This window comes from Hypomesus transpacificus, unplaced genomic scaffold (assembly GCF_021917145.1).
Source record: "Hypomesus transpacificus isolate Combined female unplaced genomic scaffold, fHypTra1 scaffold_64, whole genome shotgun sequence".
Lineage (NCBI taxonomy): Eukaryota > Metazoa > Chordata > Actinopteri > Osmeriformes > Osmeridae > Hypomesus > Hypomesus transpacificus.
Genome location: NW_025814036.1, coordinates 772,109 through 791,620, shown reverse-complemented (window position 1 = coordinate 791,620; position 19,512 = coordinate 772,109). Strand labels below are relative to the sequence as shown.

Sequence of the window (19,512 nt, the reverse complement as noted above, 5' to 3'; positions counted from 1 at the left end):
TAGCTGGATGTAGACACAGAGCAGAGACCCAATCATTTGTTCCATACTAGTTACATCATCATTAGAGTAGGCTACAGAGTGCCGTAGTCATGGTAACAGCAGCAGTTGCAGATACCCTTGGGGATTTGTTTTCAACAAAATTCCCTGCCTCTTTCACTCTCTAAAGGTCGGCCACAATGCTGGTTCATCTTAGCACAATGTTCTGTGTCTATAGGCTACCTGTTCACTGTCTTTATCCATATTTCTCTCTTATTTATCTCCATCACTCTCTTTCTGCCTTACCTTGTCTCTGCCTTTCACTCTTTGTCTCTGACACTCCTTTATTTACAGCTTTTCACCTGTTAACCATGTGCTCTCCCTTGCTTCCTCTCGTCCTATCCTTCTGTTTCTTTTCAACCCTTATCCTGCCTGTGATGGTGCAATAGGATTCAGACTACACTCCTTACCCTAGTCTGAAGTAAAAGTCAAGTCAATAGTCATGCTTTATGTGAACTATATGGATGGAGCAAAGACTCTATCCTCTACTGTGACCGTAGCCATACGAACAGTCATACTCAAACAGCGACCGCGGTCTGTGTCCAGACAAAGCAAAAGGTCCATACAGACCGAACAAATGTAACAATAATAAGCAAAACTATTTCAGAATATAGCTGCAAGCAGCAATGAGGTGGCCAAGCCAGTAAAGCAGGTAAAATGAACAAAACAAATTTTTGACATCCTAAATGCAGCTTGGAATCCATCAAAGATTTGCTGAGATTTTGATTGGCTGTATTGATCAAACCGTTTCGAAAATCTAAAATAATTTTGATAGTTTGTGCGAGGATTAGGGATGAGATCAGATTTGAACAATTCCGATTCCTTATCAATTCCTGCTTATCAATTCGATTCCTTATCGATTCTTATTGGGCAAGGGGGGAAAAAAAGAGCACAAACGGGTTTATTGTTGGAATGCTGCTTCAGCAGACACACGACACTCAGCTTTTCACACAGGTGATTGGTATTAGCTGATAAGTGGAGTCACAAGACGTAGATATTCAGTCGACTCGTCTCATTAAAAGACTAACCGTGTGTGTCCACTACAGCGTCAACGCCCGGTTTCATTGAAAATGAATTGGAAGCCGCCGCTCCGCTGTAGTGGACATGCACGGTAAGAGCACTACTACACAACTACTGATACTACTAGCTGCTGCTACTACTACTGCACCTGCTGCTATATCGTATGCCACTACTACAACTACAAATTCTTTTTTACTAATGCTAATGGAACTGTTTTTTTCTACTACACCACTGATACTACTATATCTGCTACAGCTATTACTATCCCAACTATAATTTCAGCTACTAAAACTAATTTTCTACTTCTTCTACTACTACAGTTTACCAGTTCAGCTTTCAGCTTCTCCCGCATTGTATTTCAGCTCTTAGCATTGTTGGATGATGCAGTTCATCTTCCACACTGCCTCTTTTGTGTGACTCACACATTTTTTTAATTAATTTCAGCTTGCGGGTATTTTCTCATTTCTGTATTTTCAGCAATTTTTTTAAATTTAATTTCAGCTTTCAGCATTCCAACACATTTTCTGCAGGAAGTGCACTTTCTAGTTTACATACATTTTCTTTTAGCCTATATAATTTCTGGACAATTCTGGACATTAAGTTGTCACTTGGCAAGGACTATTTTACGAACTTTAATTCCACTTTTCGGAGTGCGAGCTCGGACTGCAGCTGCCCCTTTGTTGTTCCGACGCTCTGTTTACCTGCGAGATGGAGGAAGAAGAAACGAGGCCGGCGTGCTGGAGTTTTTGTTCGAACTCGGAAACGGTGCTTCAAACCTGCTTTTCCAACAATCTTACTTGCTAACGTTCAGTCCATCGACAACAAAATGGATTAACTTAACGCTCGTGTCAAATTCCAACGGGACATCAGGAACTGCTGTGTACTGGCGTTCGTCGAGACCTGGCTGTCTCCGGAGATCTCCGACACAGCGGTTACACAGCTGAAATCCCTCAAAGAGCAGAGCAATGTTCGGTGCAAATTGTGTAGTAAACAAACAGGTGGCTACCAAGTCTGGTAATACGACAAAAAAAAATTACCACCTGAAGCAAAATCACTCTTTGGAACATGCAGAAAGTGTGAGTTTGCGCCAAGGTATTGATAAAAAGCAAGTTACTTGACCCCAGATACGTGCTCCCTGGGGAGTACCCATATTGCCCAGCTCTAAGTCGGGGGGAACGACAGGTACAGCTGCGTGTTCTCAGCGTAGCAGTGGTAGGAGAAGCCATGGGAGGTGATGATTCGTCCAAGCTAGGTGGTGTACAGGGAGAAGAGGAGGGGTACAAGGATAGAGCCCTGTGGGACACCAGTGGAGAGCTGGCGGGGGTCCGACACTTTGCCTCCCCAGGAGACCTGGTAGGATCTTCCCGACAGGTAGGATGAGATCCACTGAAGTGCAGTGCCAGTAATGCCCATCTCAGAAAGTCTGGCGAGCAGGATTTGATGGTTAACCGTATCATAAGCTACAGAAAGGTCCAGCAGAATGATGACGGATGACCTGGAAGCCGCTCTGGCAGACTGGAGGGCAGTGATGACTGACAGGAGGGCAGTGTCTGTGGAGTGGCCAGTCTTGAAGCCTGATTGGATGGGGTCAAGCAGGTTGTTCTGAGAGAGAAAGTTTGACAGTTGGTTAGATACAGCACGTTCAATTGTTTTAGAAAAGAAGGGTAGCAGTGATACCGGTCTGTAGTTCTGGAGGACGGCTGGGTTAAGGGAGGGTTTTTTGAGTAGGGGGCTAACTCTGGCCTGTTTGAAGGCAGACGGGGAAAGTGGCGGAAGTAAGAGAAGAGTTATGATGGAGGGAGAGATGGTTTGAAAGAGGGGAGGAGACTGGATCAAGGGGACAGGAGGTGGGGCGATGAGAGAGAATGAGGTCAGAGATCTCTGCCTCAGACAGGGTAGAGAAAGAGTTTAGACATTTAGTTGGGTCAGTCATAGAGGGTGAGGGGGTAGGAAAATAGGGTTTTGGGAACCGACTGCTAATGTCTGCGACTTTTTCCTCAAAGAAGGAGGAGAAGTCATCTGCTGTGAGGGTGGAGGGAGTGGAGGTGGGTTAAGAAGGGAGGAGAAGGTAGAGAAAAGTTTGTGTGGGTTTGAGGCAGAGTTAATTTTGTTCAGGAAGTAGTGGGTTTTAGCACCAGTTATGTGAGCAGAGAAGGATTTAAGGAGGGAGTGATACTAATCAAGGTCCAGACCGTCTTTGGACTTGCGCCATTTCCTCTCAGCTGCCAGAAGGGTGGACCGTTCTTCACGAATAACATCCGTGACCCACGGGCAGGAGGGGGAAGAACTCGCAGGCCTGGTTGACAGGGGACAGAGAGTGTCAAGTGATGCAGTTAATGTGGATAACAGGGTGTTAATGGCAGTGTCGGTGGGGTGGGACATGAACTTGTCAATGGTAGGGAGGGAGGATGTTATGGTGGAGGAGAAATGGCAGGGGGATAGGGAGCAGATGTTTTGGCGGAAAGTTACGTAGTAGTAGGGGTTGGAGGGAGAGAAACAGAGAATTGGATGAAGGAGTGATCAGAAATGTGTAGTTGGGTTACAGAGGTGAAGTCAGTGATACAGTTACGTGTCAGGATGAGGTCAAGCTGTTTTCCTGCCTTGTGGGTCGCCGGTGTGTTCAACAGCTTCAGGTGATAAATGATGATAAATGTGCGCCCACAGCTGCAGAACACTGACTCAAGAAAAATTATAGCATAAGAAGAAAAATAACAATATAAAAATAAATAATAGCCCATGTGTTCCTGTAGCTACATAAATAAAATGAATCATCATTACTATCACTCATTACGTTTTCACAAACATTCGGCATCTGCATGAGTTGAAGTGAGTCTGCATTAGATATAAAAACAACCCTGTGGTATTTCACAGATATCAGGGAAATTGACAGGTGTAATTGAACTCGGCTGGAACCTCATCGAGAGATCGAGGCTCCACCTCAGTCTATATATAAAGGCGTTGCTGAAGTCCACGCGAGTGAGACACCATGGCTGCAATACAGCATATTATCGCTGCTAATCAACAGCGTCGCCGTGCGCAAAGCCAGATGGTTTATATAAATGTTTATGTGCGTCAGCACTTCTCCCCACTGAATGTGCTGTCGGACCGGGCTGTCAAGTCCAAGTACCGGCTTCCCCGTATGGAGATCCAACGCCTCGTCACGCTAGTGTCACCACACATCCGGAGGGCAACCCGCTGCAATTTTGCCCTCAGCCCGGAGGTGCAGCTCCTGGCCTTGCTGCGTTTTTACGCAGTGGGGAGCTTCCTGGATGTGGTGGGGGACGGCACCATCCTCAGCAAGGCATCGGTGCTCCTGCACCATGCCCGGACACATCCAAATGCCCACCACACGGGACGAGGTCCGCCAGGTCCACGGTGGATTTCATGCCATGGCTGGGATCCCCCGGGTAATCGGTGTCGCGGATGGCACACTGATCCCAATCCACAATCCCTCCCTAGTGGATCCGTGCTGGATTTGGAGGAAATATTACGCTGCCATCAACACCCAGGTGGCAGTGGACCACAATGGCCTCATCACGGACATCGTTGCCAGGTGGCCAGGAGGCACACACGACAGCTTCGTGTGGGCCAAATCAGCTGTGGCTGAGGCTGGCAGAGGAGAGTTCGGCAGGAGCATCTTCCTCGGGGACAGTGGCTACCCTCTCCGGAGTTACCTTGTGACACCGATGATCAACCTAGCAACACCACAGGAGGAGAGGTTCAATGAGGCTCACACACACACCAGGACCCACATTGAACGGGTGTTTGGCAGGTGGAAGTGTTGTTTCCGATGTATCCATTGTTCGTTGGGGGGACTGCGCTTGTCACCTGTAAAATGTTGCCGCGTGATTGTTGTCACAGCCATGCTGCACAACAAATCAGAATCAGAAGGATTTTTTTCGCCATGAATGTTTGCACAAACAAGGAATTTACTTTGGCAGGGAGGTGCATACATTAAACATATAGGAATATTGAAACTTAAATATGTGGACTAACTATACAAAAGGAGCAAAGTCTAACTAATACTAAGGGGGGTCTAGCTAATACTAAGGGGAATAAATAAAATATAAGTAGCCCTAATTTACGATCTAACCTAAAAATACAGATAGTGCAAACGATACAATAGTGCAAATTGAAATGTTCAGGGTGTCATTGTGCAGATTGTGATTTAAAGTCAGTGCGGGTCCTTGGCCTTGTTGAAGAGGCCAACAGCAGATGGGAAGAAACTGTTCTTGTGGCGTGAGGTTTTGGTCTTGATGGACCGCAGCCTTCTGCCGGAGGGGAGTAGCTGGAACAGGGAGTGTCCAGGGTGGGAGGGGTCGGCCACAATCTTCCTCGCTCGCCTCAGGGACCTCGAGGTGTGCAGATCCTCGAGGGAAGGCAGATTGCAGCCGATCGCCTTCTCAGCAGTGCGGATGATACGCTACATTCTGCTCTTGTCGTTGGCAGTGGCAGCAGCGTACCAGATGGTGATAGAAGAAGTGAGGATGGACTCAATGATGGCTGTGTAGAAGTGCACCATCATTGTCTTTGGCAGGTTGAATTTCTTCAGCTGCCGTAGGAAGTACATCCTCTGTTGTGCTTTGTTGGTGAGGGAGCTGATGTTAAGTTCCCTCTTGAGGTTCTGGGAGAGGATGGTGCCCAAGAAGCGGAAGGACTCCACAGTGCTGACTGGGGAGTCACTCAGGGTGATGGGGGTGAGTGGGGCTGTGTTCTTCCTGAAGTCCACAACCATCTCCACTGTCTTAAGAGCATTGAGCTCTAAGTTGTTCTGGCTACACCAGGTCACCAGGTTGTCAGCTTCCCACCTGTAGTCAGACTCGTCCCCGTCAGAGATGAGCCCAATGAGGGTGGTGTCATCCGCAAACTTCAAGAGTTTGACAGACGGATGACTCGAGGTGCAGCTGTTGGTGTACAGGGAGATGAGCAGAGGAGAAAGGACGCAGCCCTGAGGAGATCAATCTGGATCTGCTTCCCATATATTTAATCATTGAATTTGGAACAACTGCTAACTGTTCCTTTTCAATTTGCGCATAGCGCATCTCTGTCTGTGTCAATGTCCGGGACGTGTAGGCGATCAGAGCATCTTCCTGAAGACATGCTGCTCTGAGTCTGTACTGTGAGGCGTCACAGGTGAGTGTGACGGGTTTCTTAACATCGTAGTAGCGCAGAGTGGGTGGACTGAACAGGCACTGTTTCAAAGCATCAAATGCCTCCTGGTGATGTTTCAGCCAGCACCACTGAATGTCTTTGCATGTAAGCTCACGCAGAAGGGTTGAGATCTCACTGAAGTTAGGAACGCTGAAAGGCTGTGACGTTTTCCGGTATGAGCATCTCACTGATCACCTTTGTCTTTGTGGGGTCTGGCTTTAATCCTTCACTTGTGAACACATGTCCAACATAGCAGACTTCTCAAAGTCTAAATTTGCACTTTGAGGGGTTAAACTTAAGGTTCACCTTCCTTGCACGATCTAGCACCTTTCTGAGGTTCTGGTCATGCTCGTGTTCATCTTTACCGTCGATGATTATGTCGTCCACGATGACAGCGCAGAGGTATCCAGCTAAGATATGCTGCATTGCGCGCTGGAACACCTCACTGGCTGAGTTGATTCCGTATGGCATTCTCAGAAAGCGGAATCTGCCAAATAGAGAGCTGAAAGTTGTTAACATGGATGACTTGTGATCAAGTGAGATCTGCCAGAATGAGCATTTTGCGTCGAGGACAGAGAAGACTGTGGAATTGGGCATTTGTGCGGCTGCTTCCTCTATGGTACGCAAAGGATGGTGTGGACGTTTCATGGCTTTATTTAGATCCCGTGGATCAATGCACAGTCTGTCATCTGAGTTTTTCTTGTGAGTGGCGACCATAGATGAAACCCATTCAATTGGGTCTGTGACAGGGGTGATCACACCTAAGTTGACCATCCGGGTCAATTCTGCTTTGACCTTATCTTGCATTGGCACTGGTATTTTGCATGCAGGTTTTACCATGGGATGGACCTCTGGGTCTAGCTTCATGGAATAATTGACCGGAAGCTTGGAAGTTCGTCTTTAAAGAGGTCGGCATACTCCGTAAACATCTGGCATGAGAAACTTTTTTATTCAAGGTGATTAAGCTTAAGCGGAGACAGTCTGGTAGGCCAAGCAGAGGTTGTATGTTTCGTTTTACTATGTAGAATTGCAAGGTGTATGTTCTGCCTAGCACGAAAGTAGGGCTGTTCCAGCTGTGTGGATTTCTTCATCTCCATAAGCTACCAGTTTAGTACCCTGAGATGACTGGAGTTTTTCATGTCGTCTCACTTGTGCAGAAAGATCAGCTGCCATGACGTTACATTTGGCGCCAGTTTCGACTTTGAGTTCTACAGGTTTTCCATTAATGTGCACAGTGGAGAATATGTCACTCCTATGCATCCGGTGGGAGTCGACAGCATCAACAGTTCCATTTGTTTACATAAGATTACATAGGATCACCCCTTTGCAGCTAAGATCACATCATAAAACTCCAGGAGATGACCATCTCAAATGGTCAACTACAGGGGCGTAGACAGACATTGTTAACATTCGGGGCTCAGCCCAAACCTAACATCAGACTTTTTTGAGCAAAAAAACTTTTGACTTTTATGTAACATAAACATTACGTTATTGTTATCATGATCGTAGATGCCAAATCCAATTATATCATAAATCAACAGGCGGAGTTAGTTAAAGACGTGCACTGAGATGCTAGAGACACTGCATTTATTTTTGACAGACTGTTACAGCATGTTAATGAAAAGTCACACCACACAAATTGTTTTTTTTGTTGAGATATTAAAATTACATTCCGGGTTACACTCAAAAGGTTTGGGGCTGCAGCCCCAGAAAAAATGGCTGGCGACGCCCCTGGTCAACTGTTCTTGTAGGGTAATTAACCCCCACTCAGCCTGTGACCATTTGACTTGCTTTATCATAGACCATTCAATACATTCTAATCCAACATTTTAATGCAAGTTCAGTATCAGTATTTCAAACAGACACTGATTAGAACTATGCATTTACATAGTATACCGTATTTAGCGATCTAATCACAGCCAAACATTGAGACACAAACATGAGATAATAACACAAAGACAATTCCATACAGCTCCATCTAGCATTCTAGAATAGAACCGGAGAATACAGCAGACACCAGCACTACCCAGCTGATGGCCCTGAACCCCCCAGAACATCCTTCAACAGACCATTTTATAGCACACAGTTTTCAAAAGACATTGGTCCATAATACAGACATGCAGCTATACCAAATCTCTTCTGTCATTGGCTTACTCCTTAGAACAATCAAGCTGAATCCACATTGTCTTCAGACCAACTGTCTCTTCCCCCAAGTGACAAGAACTCTCAAGTAATCCAGACTTTACGTCTCCTAGTTAAGGTGCCAGTATGGTACTCAGACTCCGTTACGGATGGGCGGGCCGCCAGATAGGACGGATTAATTAGCATTTCTGTTGCCTTTATGGTTCTCCGAAGGCTGGGGGTGCTGAAAACAATACACCGCCAGAACAGTAGGTGGAGAAGCGTTTTTTTGTCGAAAACACGTTGCTTTGTTGCGTCTTTGTACGTTAGAAATCGTTGTTGTTTATCTCCCACCTCTCATCACACGTGTGACCCTTCTACCAGCTGTCACTAGTCAGACGATTAGTGTAGCAGGTGCAGTCACATAATATTATATTAAAGACTGTGTCTAATCCTATATAAACACCTGAAAGAGCAAACTTATCTCTACCATGGTAGGTATTATTTGTGGGGAAAATAGTAGCACTCTATAACAAAATGACATGCTTATCTTATATATACTATAGAAACTATTAAAAAACGATTCCATGAAATGAATACGTTCTTATTTTCTTTGGTATTTTTGTGATTAGCAATGATGATTGCTGGGTAATATGTATGTTGTTGTGCAATGGCAAGTCTCTATTTGATCATGTGACGAGACGATACGATATTTAAATTTTCATTACATTTAGTCATTTAGCAGTCGCTCTTATCCAGAGCGACTTACAGTAAGTACAGGGACATTCCCCCCCGAGGCAAGTAGGGTGAAGTGCCTTGCCCAAGGACACAACGTCATTTGGCATGGCAGGGAATCGATCCAGCAACCTTCTGATTAATAGCCCGACTCCCTCACCGCTCAGCCATCTGACTCCCGATATAGACAAGGCTCTGGTTTTGTGAATTAATTTCTCCACCACCAAGTATATAATCCAATGTGAAAAATGATAAACAAAAAGACTGATATAATTGGAAACAAAAAGATCCATACAAACTGTATGTACAGTCAAAACTACAATGTACTACTCTAGGTCACTAAACTGTGGCAGTCAGTGCACAGACAACAAACTCACGTTTCTGAATTCGCTAGAGTAGAGCATAAACTAGCTCACAATAAACTTTCTCTCCAAGAAGTTCTCATCACAGACGTCTTTCAAGAAGACGACCTTAGAGAAAACGCCTTTCTTGTCGTAGTTAGAGGACGTCTCCTGATGTTTGACGAACGGGTCCAACCACGACAGAAATGTTAGGATGGCAGGCATCTTCTTCCCTCCTGCATCGCCACTTCTGCTTTTAAAGTCCTCTTGGCCCTCACGAACTTGTCCCGCAACCTCCTCCATCGCGTTGCGCAGTCTTTAGGGTCCAGCTCTACCGCTGCAGATATTGATCGCCACGAATTGGCCATCATTCGCGCATCTTTATAGTCTTTTATCGATGTGTTGAAGAGGTGAGGATATTTGCGTACCTCTTCAGCAATGCGCTCTTCGGTGTTGGTGAACTCCATCCTCTTAGTTTTTTTTGTGGATTTTAAACATGGCGGTATTGTGATATAGGGAATGAAACAGGAAACGCGAGGTACAGAAATGTGAGATTCAGGAAATGATGTCGTTTGGAAATGATGTCGTAGCGGACCAATCACGGCCAAGGGGTATCCGTCGCTGTACAGCACGGCATGACGGATCGACCGGAATTTCAACGGTGCACGGGAGAGCTCTCCGAGGGCCCCGGAGACGACGGAGAGGGCGTTCCAGGGCGTTCCATCTATGTGTAGGCCCTTCCCATGTGTCCGTAATCGTGAAGTACGGAGTACCATATAACGGCCTTTAGGTGTCATAAAACTGCAGGTGGCATCTCTACCAAATGGAGTTGAATCAACATTCATTGTATCAAGCTTGACCCAAATCCTTTCTGCCAACTGTAAACTACTTAAATTAAACAACTATTGAAATACATTCATTTTACATAAGGGTTAGGGTTAATCCAACATTTATTTCACAGTGTAGTTAAGACTTGGCATCTTTACAGCTAAAGCAGAAGCTAGACTATGCTAGCTAGGCTAGTCTCATGGCCCTAAACATAGTCAAATTGCTTAGCATAAGATGTATTTAAACAAATGCAGTGAATAAGTAAGTTCCTCGGAATAAAAGTTGTTTCTGTTTACAGAAACCCCGTGCAATAGTTAGATACATGAGAAGAATTCTTTGAAATTGTGCTTATTGCAATTTTCTGTAACTGCAGAAAGTTGGAAACTTTGGAAATTTGACATTTAATTTATTGTCTTGATGCTCCAGGTTATTCTTTGTTAACTCTCCCCTCCTCCATCTTCCAGGTGAATGAGTTCTAGAAAGAGCCTGCCCTCTTCAGTGAAACTCAACCCCATGCTCCTCCATCCTCTCAGGGGATGGCCAAGGTCCAGGATGGACACACAAAGACATGTGACAGGTACACTATTCACTTTGCAATACATACTTCCGTTCTACCACACAATGCACATGAAACACTAAGTATATACTGTAGTCACAAACCCATGTGTATTTTAAAGTACGTAACACATTGAATACTTGAATACACATGAGTATACATGAATACCCAACACTACAAATAACAAGTACCGTATTTCTTTGATTAAACGCCGCCCTCGAATAAACGCTGCACCAAAAATGAACATTGTGTAATAAACGCCGCCCTCGATTAAAAGCTGCACCAAAAATGAACATTGTACAAAAATGAACAAATAACTCTAGCTAGCTAGAGATTAGCTGTTAGTCGGCATGTGCCCTTGCGTTAGCAAGCTAAACTAGTTTACATTGCTACAGTAGGTAGGTTTTTTCGATATTTAGCTGTTCTTACATGCCTTGCAAATCAGCATTAATAAAAAACAGATGAGATAGAGCTAGCTAGTCTAGCTAACATTGACATTAGCTTGTTCCTTAATCCAGGGCTCTCAAGTTTTGAAGACAGGCAAGAGTGACATCCTCCCCCCCCCCCAAGTCAGTGGGTCAAAATTAATTAATTAATTGCTTTTTGCCTGACATCTTTGAAAGGCAGCAATAATTAATGCATCCATGGCCAGGATATCATTATAAAATATGACATTATTTTAAAAGTGACCTATAACATTGATTATGCAAAACACTTAAATGTATTTAGTGCTAATAAAATTATTAAGCCTATTTTGAAAGAGATGTTTATAATGTGACAACATTGTGTGATAACGAAAATATGACTAGGCCTATTCTATGAGACAGGCGCTCCGTTCTGTCAGAGGTATCGGGCCTATGTTCGTCCCGTACTGGGTTCGAACCTGCCACCTCTGACATCCTAAGCGCCACCACTACCAATCCGTTGATGGGGAGGAGTGAGTTTCAACGATACACACCGGCTACATCTATGAACTACTTGTTCTGAGCAGGTGTTGTCAGTGAACAGGCTGTAAAACTGTTGGTTAAAACACTCAAGAAAAACTGATGCTAATTATCTGGGAAACATTTTCTAACCGCAGTCAAGTTGTCATTGTTTGTGTCAAACAAGTTGTGAATTTGTTGTAACATTAAAACAGGAGATCATGACTGTGCTCAAAGTGATGCTCGAGCTCCAGGGGTTTGCTTTGTAGGTGAACAAAACTTTCTGAAGACGTTGTAGCAGAATCATGAAAAATTACAGGATATGCTTTTTTCCATTGGTTGTTGCATTAAATCTTCCGATCGGCTATTGTATAGACCCTTTCTTTTTTTTGATTGGTTGATAAGTGGCAGGCTCGACTAAGAACTCCAGGGTAGCTTGATTCCTGCCGGTTCCATAGAGAGAGTGGCGCGGCCAGAGGAATTTTGGTTGGGTGCTGCGGCATATAAAATATATTGTGAATATTTTGCGTGAATGTCACGCTCAATGCGTGACTGTCACGCTCAATGCGTGACACTTGAGAGCCCTGTTAATCGGTGATTTAGAAAACCGTACTGTTCAAACTAGCTGAGAACATTTAATGTAGCAAACTAGCAAGCTAGTCTAAAGACACATTAGCATGCTAGTGCAGCTAGGCTAGAATAACGTCTTTATAATTTCTTATAAACTCCGCCCTCAACTAAATGTCAAACCAAAACTGAACATTGTGTAAAAAACGCTGCAGCGTTTGATTGAAGAAATACGGCATGTGTGTCTGTCTGATCCCCCTTCCTGTCTGCCAGCTCTGCGATGTTAGAAGAGAGCCAGGATGGTAGGGACAGTGGTAGTCTGACTCCTGGCTCAGCTCGACAGGTGTGTATCCAACGTCACCCTAACCAAGGCTTTGGCTTCATCGCAGGCAGCCAGCGGCCAGTGATCGTGCGCTCCGTCTCTGCAGGTGGGCTGGTGTGTGTGTGCGCATTTCAGAGAGATAACTAGAAAGTGAGTGAGAGAAAATGTGTGTGTGTGTGTGAAAGGGGGAGTATAATAGTATCTTGTTATTTGTTTGTTTTTAACCCACGTACTAAAACTGTCTTGTATGTGCGTGTTCGTGTGTGTTGTCCAGACGGCCCCTCCATTGGTAAGCTCCTCCCAGGTGACCAAATTCTAGCCATCAACGATGAGGTGGTGAGCGAGGCACCCCGGGAGAGAGTCATTGACCTTGTAAGGTAACATCCTTCACTGGCATTGGGCGGAGATTGTCAGCCCTATCTTGATTACGCAATTCACTGTTGCAGTGTGCAATAAGCAAACTCACTGGCAATGGTGGAGGGTAACATGTTACAATTACTTTGTTCAGTACAATTTTACTTGAGTCTTTACATGTCTGAAGACTCAATGCCAATAAGTCAGTTGGCAAATCATTCAGGGTGTGCACGACTTTGATGACTTTGTTTTACCAGAGTTTTATTGAATCTATCTTGACATTTGGCATTGTGGTGTGGTACAGTGGTCTTCCAATGATGAGGAAGCTTACAAACTTGGTAAATGTAGCATCTAAGGTGGTTGGGGTACAGTTAGCCTTGAAGTTGAACAATTCAGGGAAATGTTTCAGGAATTGGCTCAGCAAAATGCTTCTACTTATTTATTGCAATACTGTAACTCATTCCAATCTGAGTAAACATCTAAATCCTAGTAACTGTCATGCCTGGAAAGCCCAGGAGGCCGGCGAGTTCTGAGGAAGATGTGTGCCTGGCACCGACAAACACACCATGCTCAGTCGTCAAGTACCAAACAGTAAATAAATGCCTCAACGCAGGCTTACACTGCTCTACACTGCACTTTGCTCCAAAAATGTGAGTGTAACAATTTGTTTTTACTACCTGCACATGTGCGACCTGCAAATTATTTTTTCATGTTGAAAACGAGGAGGGAGCACGTCTGCCAGAGTTGGCCAACGTGTGTGAGAGGGGAGGATCCGTGAGTGATTATTCAACTGTGTGGGTAACGTCATAGTGGGCTAATATACACCTAAAATCTGCATTAAAGTTAAGAATCTAAAGAAGTTTAATTCAAGCCTCTCAAGTTTGATCATAAGTTTGCTGTAAGCAGGGGTGGTTCTACACGGGGGCCTACAGGGGCCAGTGCCCCTGTAAAAATGTCCCTGGCTCCCCCTGTGACCCCCCTGAGCTGACTAAATATATATATAAAAAAAAAATTACACGTTTTTCATCTAGTAGCCTAGTCATCATTAAACGAGGAAGGGACATTGCAGCCTTTTTTGCCCAGTAAATAAAAACATGAGAAAAACATAAAGGTATTGAGAGAGCTGAGGAGCTGGAAGAGGGAGACCCAGAGCCGTTTGTATGATTTTAATGTAAAGCAAAATTAAAGTTTCTAATGTTTAAAAAAAATGTATTTCCGTTTTTTTATGTGCCCCTCTGATTAAACACTGGCCCCCCCTTGGCCCCCCAGTAAAATTTGTCTGAACCGCCACTGGCTGTGAGATTCCCCTGTCAACGTTTGGGTAGAAATTCAAGCCAATGGCACATTGGTGACAATTTCTGACTGTGTACAACTCGACACTCTCGAACTATCATCTCAGTATGCCATCTCAGTAACCTGAACATGTGTAATTAGTAGTGATTACTCAATAAATGCGTCTACATGATTCTTTTTATTAATTGTTGTATGCTCCACGGACAAAACTAGCATGCTCCACGGACAAAACTTGCACCACCATCATCCTTCTGCAACAAAGTGTTGCCTTGTCTTCCTGTATCGGCCCTACTGAGGCATGTTTCATTCAATCAACACCTCCTAGGCTAGCTAGCTACATATTACCAGAGCCCATCTACGGAGAGCCTATCAACTCCCTATTAAGCCCCATTGTACCGATTTTTTTTAAGTTCCTACAGAGTTCCACTGGGGGTGTTGGTGAGAGAGTGCAAAATGAATGGGAGTCTATGGAGCTAAACGGCTAAATTTGTCTCTTTCGCCTGATTGTCGTTGAGAAAACTCAGATTTGATTGTAGTTTTTGCATGTTCACAGGGCCGCGTTTGTGCAATGGGCAGGAGGGGCTGCTGCCCCTGGTCCCGGCCACTAGGGGGCCCCGGCGCGGGAGATAAAAAAAGAATGATCATATTTTTGATGCATTTACCCATCCGTAGTGAAGTAAACGTTCTCTTAACGTCAGTGACATGCTTCGTCACGTGTCGTTGCTGGTATCAAAACAGGCAAAACAAGTTGACCTTAACCTTGCCCTGGAGACAACAATGGCTTCGCATGAAACAATAAGAAAATATGAAAGTGGGGCTAAAAAATTAATCAGCAAAAAAGAGAGCGACAGGCAGATGTTTTAAGTAAAACCCCAAAACGTTCAACTTTTTTCAAAAGTATCGATTGCCCCCCTGATGATGAGGATCAAAATAGCAGGCCTACTACCCCTGTCCCTGACAGTGACAACGTCGTTACCGCTATCGGCCCCGACACCCCCACTGCCCCTGTCGAAGTTTCGGTGCTGCTCGAAGAGGAGGCATGCGAACCAGGCACATCAGGGTCTCTTGATGTTTAAGGTGACAGATCATCTGACTTAGTGACATGTTCTCCTAGCAGGCCTGAAGAAATAACTTCTACTGATATCGCATGTTGGGGGCCAGTGACAGATGATTTACAGCGCTATTGGATAAACAAAGGAGTTAAGGCATCACTAATGTGCTAGAACAAAAAAGCCTCCTTTACAGCATCTGAGCGTGTGTACAACAATGTAAAAAGATACCTGAGCAAAAAACTGTTCACCCGTAAAATGCGTAATGGAGAGCTTGTTCCTAGGGACTGGCTAGTTTATTCTCCATCGACAGGGAATGTGTTTTGCTTTTTTCTGTCGGCTCTTCAGTGAAACTACTACGTCTTTTTCTTGCTCGGGTTTTTCCGACTGGAAGCATAGCTTCCGTGTGGAGGAGCATGAGAAAAGCCAGTCGCATAGAAACGCTGTCCTGGTCTGTCTGACACGAACACAGGCCCAGGGAATTGACAGTGAATTAATCCAGCAGTGCAAAGATGAGGAGAGCTATTGGCGACAGGTTCTTAAGCGAGTGGTTGAGGTGACTAGGTTTCTGTCAGAGCGCGGTCTTTCATTCCGGGGAAGTGAGGAGACTTTCGGATCACCACGTAATGGCAATTACCTCGGGATACTAGAGCTTCTCAGCAAGTTTGACCCTTTCTTAGCAGAACACATTAAGAAATATGGGAACAAGGGGAAGGAGACAACCTCCTATCTCTCCAATACAATTTGTGAGGATTTCATAGCACTAATGGGTAAACGCATGCAAGCAGAAATCATTAGCCAAGTACAGAGATCAAAGTACTTTGCAATGATTGTTGATTCTACCCCAGATTTGGCTCACATTAGTCAGCTGTCGTTTGTGGTCCGTTATGTGTCAGAACAGGGCGAAGTGTTTCAGCCACACTGGCAAAGCCCTTTTTGGATCAGTCTCACAGATTCTTAACGAAACTGACCTTGACATCAAAAACTGTAGGGGACAGTGTTATGATAACGCATCCAATATGTCAGGAGTCTACAAGGGCCTGAGAGGGCGAATTCAAGAGGTAAACCCCTTGGCAAACTGGATACCCTGCGCAGCGCACTCGCTTAATCTAGTTGGAATGAACAGCGTTGACTGCTGTGCAGAGGCAACCTAGTTTTTCAGATTTGTGCAATCCTGCTACAATTTTTTCTCAGGATCTCCACGGCGGTGGAAGGTTTTAATGGATGGACTTGAACCAAATGAAAACAATCACATGGAGACATTGAAGTCACTGTCATGCACAAGGTGGGCTTCCCACGCACAGGCCACTAAAGCGCTTTCCATTAACTATCGAAATATACATGACGTCTTGAGCAGCCTGTCAAATGATACAAGTAAGAGTGCTGACACTATAGATGACGCAAAATCCCTTGTAAAAAAAATGAACAGACTAGAGAATGCTTTCTTGAGCATTTTTTTTAACAAAATCCTGCAGAGGTTCCAGACGACAAGCACAATCCTTCAAACGCCGGACTTGGATCTCGTGAAGGCTGTAGCCTTGATTCGATCACTGATTGATTTTGTTCAAGATTTGCGCAACAGCTTTGAAGAACTGGAACTGGCCGCCAAGCGCATGTCTTATACCGAACAGTACAGGTCAGAAACAACGCGCCAAGTGACACGTAAGAAGAGAGCCGATGAATCAGGCACCCCGGATGATCACATCCTCACTGGTAGCGCAACATTTCGGGCTGAGGTGTTTTATGTCATCATTGACAGTCTAGTGAGCATGCTGCGCCAGAGATGCAATGTATATGAAGAACTCTCCAGTCAATTTGGGTTCTTGAGTAATCTGCATACCCTGTCCACTATTGAGATGCGCACAGCCTCTCGCAATCTTGTACAGACTTACAGCACAGACCTGCAGCCCGAAATTGAAGATGAGCTTGTCCAGTTTGTTTCGTTGTGTAGGCACATGACCACAGATTTCTCACCCAGTAATATGATGAGGCTCCTAAAAGAACAGCAGCTACAATGTGCTTTTCCCAACGTGGATATTGTACTGAGGATTTATCTGACCCTCCCTGTGTCAAATGCTACCGGTGAAAGATCGTTTTCAAAGCTGGGACTCGTCTTCGGACGACCATGACGGAGACAAGATTGAACTTCTTGACTGTGATGTCAACCGAGTTTGACTTGCTTCGCCAAATTGACTTTAACGATGTGATTCGTGACTTTGCCTTCGAAAAAAGTAGGCGAGTGGACTTTAACTAACTTTAACACTGTTCTTTTCAGTAGGCGTCCACAGCCTGATAATTAAATTCTTCAATCGACTTGTTTGTTTATAGGCCCTATGTGTTCGCTGGGCTGTGTGTGCACGCTAGACGGCGTGTTCCAATGGGTGCCTGTTACAATGTATTATGTAGGCCTATCACAGACTGATACATTTATTTTTTACATGATGTCTCTGTCATAATTGTATTACCAATCTCTCTCTCTCTCTAATATATTGATATAAATAATACTTATAAATATATATAAGTATTATTTATATAAATAATAATAACATCTTTGGCGGGCGGGGGGGGGGGGGGGCCCGGGGAGGCTTCTGCGAGTTGAGTCCTAGTGAAGGACTGACTACGACCAGAGATCATGCTTGATGGCATCCGAAGAGGAACCAGAATGTCAGCGCATTAACAACATTAGCAACAACATTAGCAAGCCAAAACTCTTTCTAGCATGTGTTTTGACAGGGAGAGCTTAACCTGTCAGAGAGAGTGGCAGTTCTCCCCTATTAGACATTCTCTGATATTACAAATTTCTGCTCGGCATCTAGATTCTATAGGTTACTAAGTAACAACTTTGTTGCACGAGCATGTTCAGCAGAATCAAATGACAACAGCGTTCATGTTACTTTTAAAGATCCTATAAAGTGGAATCAAAAATGAGTTTTGAAGTTCATCATACCACAGAAGAATGTGTGGTTTACTACCCATCCAAATTAGAAAGAAAAAAAACAGACAAGTATGTTAAATTAGGCTTTGAAATTGTGAGAAAATCTGAGTGTTTCATGTGTTAATTACTTTGTCTTTGCATTGTACCAGCTGAGTAACAGAATGCAACCGTTTGGGATCTGACGTAGTTTGGTCGCTGTGACGTAGACCAGTCGGGTTTTGGCTCCGCCTATAGAAAACCTGAGCTGAAAACGGAGGAGAAACTGTTCAACAGTCTCCACATTTCAGTGCGACAAAGTTTTCCGCGCTTTGCACATGCTTTCAGGAATTAATTTCACACGTATATAATGTACTGAGAAGCAAATCATGGAATTTGCTTTACAGGATCTTTAATAGTAACGTAAAGTGGAAGACGTCGTAATCTTATGATTCAGGCATCTACACTCAATACGCTAACTTTAGCTTTACCCAAATGCAGATGTCTTTAACTTAAACCTGCTCGGGAGCAGGCTTATTTTATGTGAACAAGATTTGATTGCAACTTTATAAGCAGAGGTGATAGTGGAAAACTGTAACTATTTGTGCCCTTTCTTGTTTTTAACCTGTAACCGCAAATGGGAGTTGAAAGCAGTTATATATTGCTCTCTATGGACAATTTTTGTTTAGTGGTCTTAAGTGATTACAAAAAAAAAAAAAAATTATGGATGTGCCTAATGTGTCAGGTATCGGTAGGGGCACTAAAATGTGGTTTATCCAAATGACCCCTCTAAATGCTGGGGAGAAACCTGTTACATCCACACCTCACCATGCTAGGGTGGATGATATGTGTAATGATGCTTGTGCTGCTGCAGATATAGGAAAAGAGGAGCAGTATGCACCTTCTCCTGAAGAAGTTGATCATGTCCCAGTTACTGCTCTTAGGGACTTAGTGAAACAGATGGGGATCAGTATTGGGGAAAATATCGTTCCAAAAGTCCATTCCAGCAAGAAATGTTTTTTCCACAACTGACTTTTCTAAGGTTAACCTGACAGTTAATAGCAGCCATGATAGTTATGATCCACATCCCTTCAGGGGAGACAAAACTGACAGTCTTACTATCTCTGAGTGGGAGGAGTCTGTTAATGTGTATCTGAGTAAGAGGGGCATTGAGCTCTGTGACCAGGTCGGGGAAGTGTTGAGCAAGCTATGAGGGAGGGCGCGTGATGTTGTGAAAGTTAGGCTACGTAGTAAACCCTCTCTAGAGTTTAAATCAGGCCCACAACCTGTGTTTTATATTCTGCT

At 44.3% G+C, this 19,512-nt stretch overlaps 1 protein-coding gene across 1 annotated transcript in view; it reads left to right on the top strand.

The window, feature by feature from the left end:
* The window catches only part of frmpd3 (FERM and PDZ domain containing 3), a 272,066-nt gene that overhangs the window by 107,472 nt on the left and 145,082 nt on the right, over positions 1 to 19,512 (top strand). The window contains exons 2-4 of the mRNA XM_047017778.1: positions 10,697 to 10,809; positions 12,552 to 12,706; positions 12,875 to 12,977. Of these exons, the coding sequence (XP_046873734.1) occupies positions 10,769 to 10,809; positions 12,552 to 12,706; positions 12,875 to 12,977 (299 nt within the window). The 5' untranslated portion in view covers positions 10,697 to 10,768. The remainder of the gene's footprint in view (positions 1 to 10,696; positions 10,810 to 12,551; positions 12,707 to 12,874; positions 12,978 to 19,512) is intronic.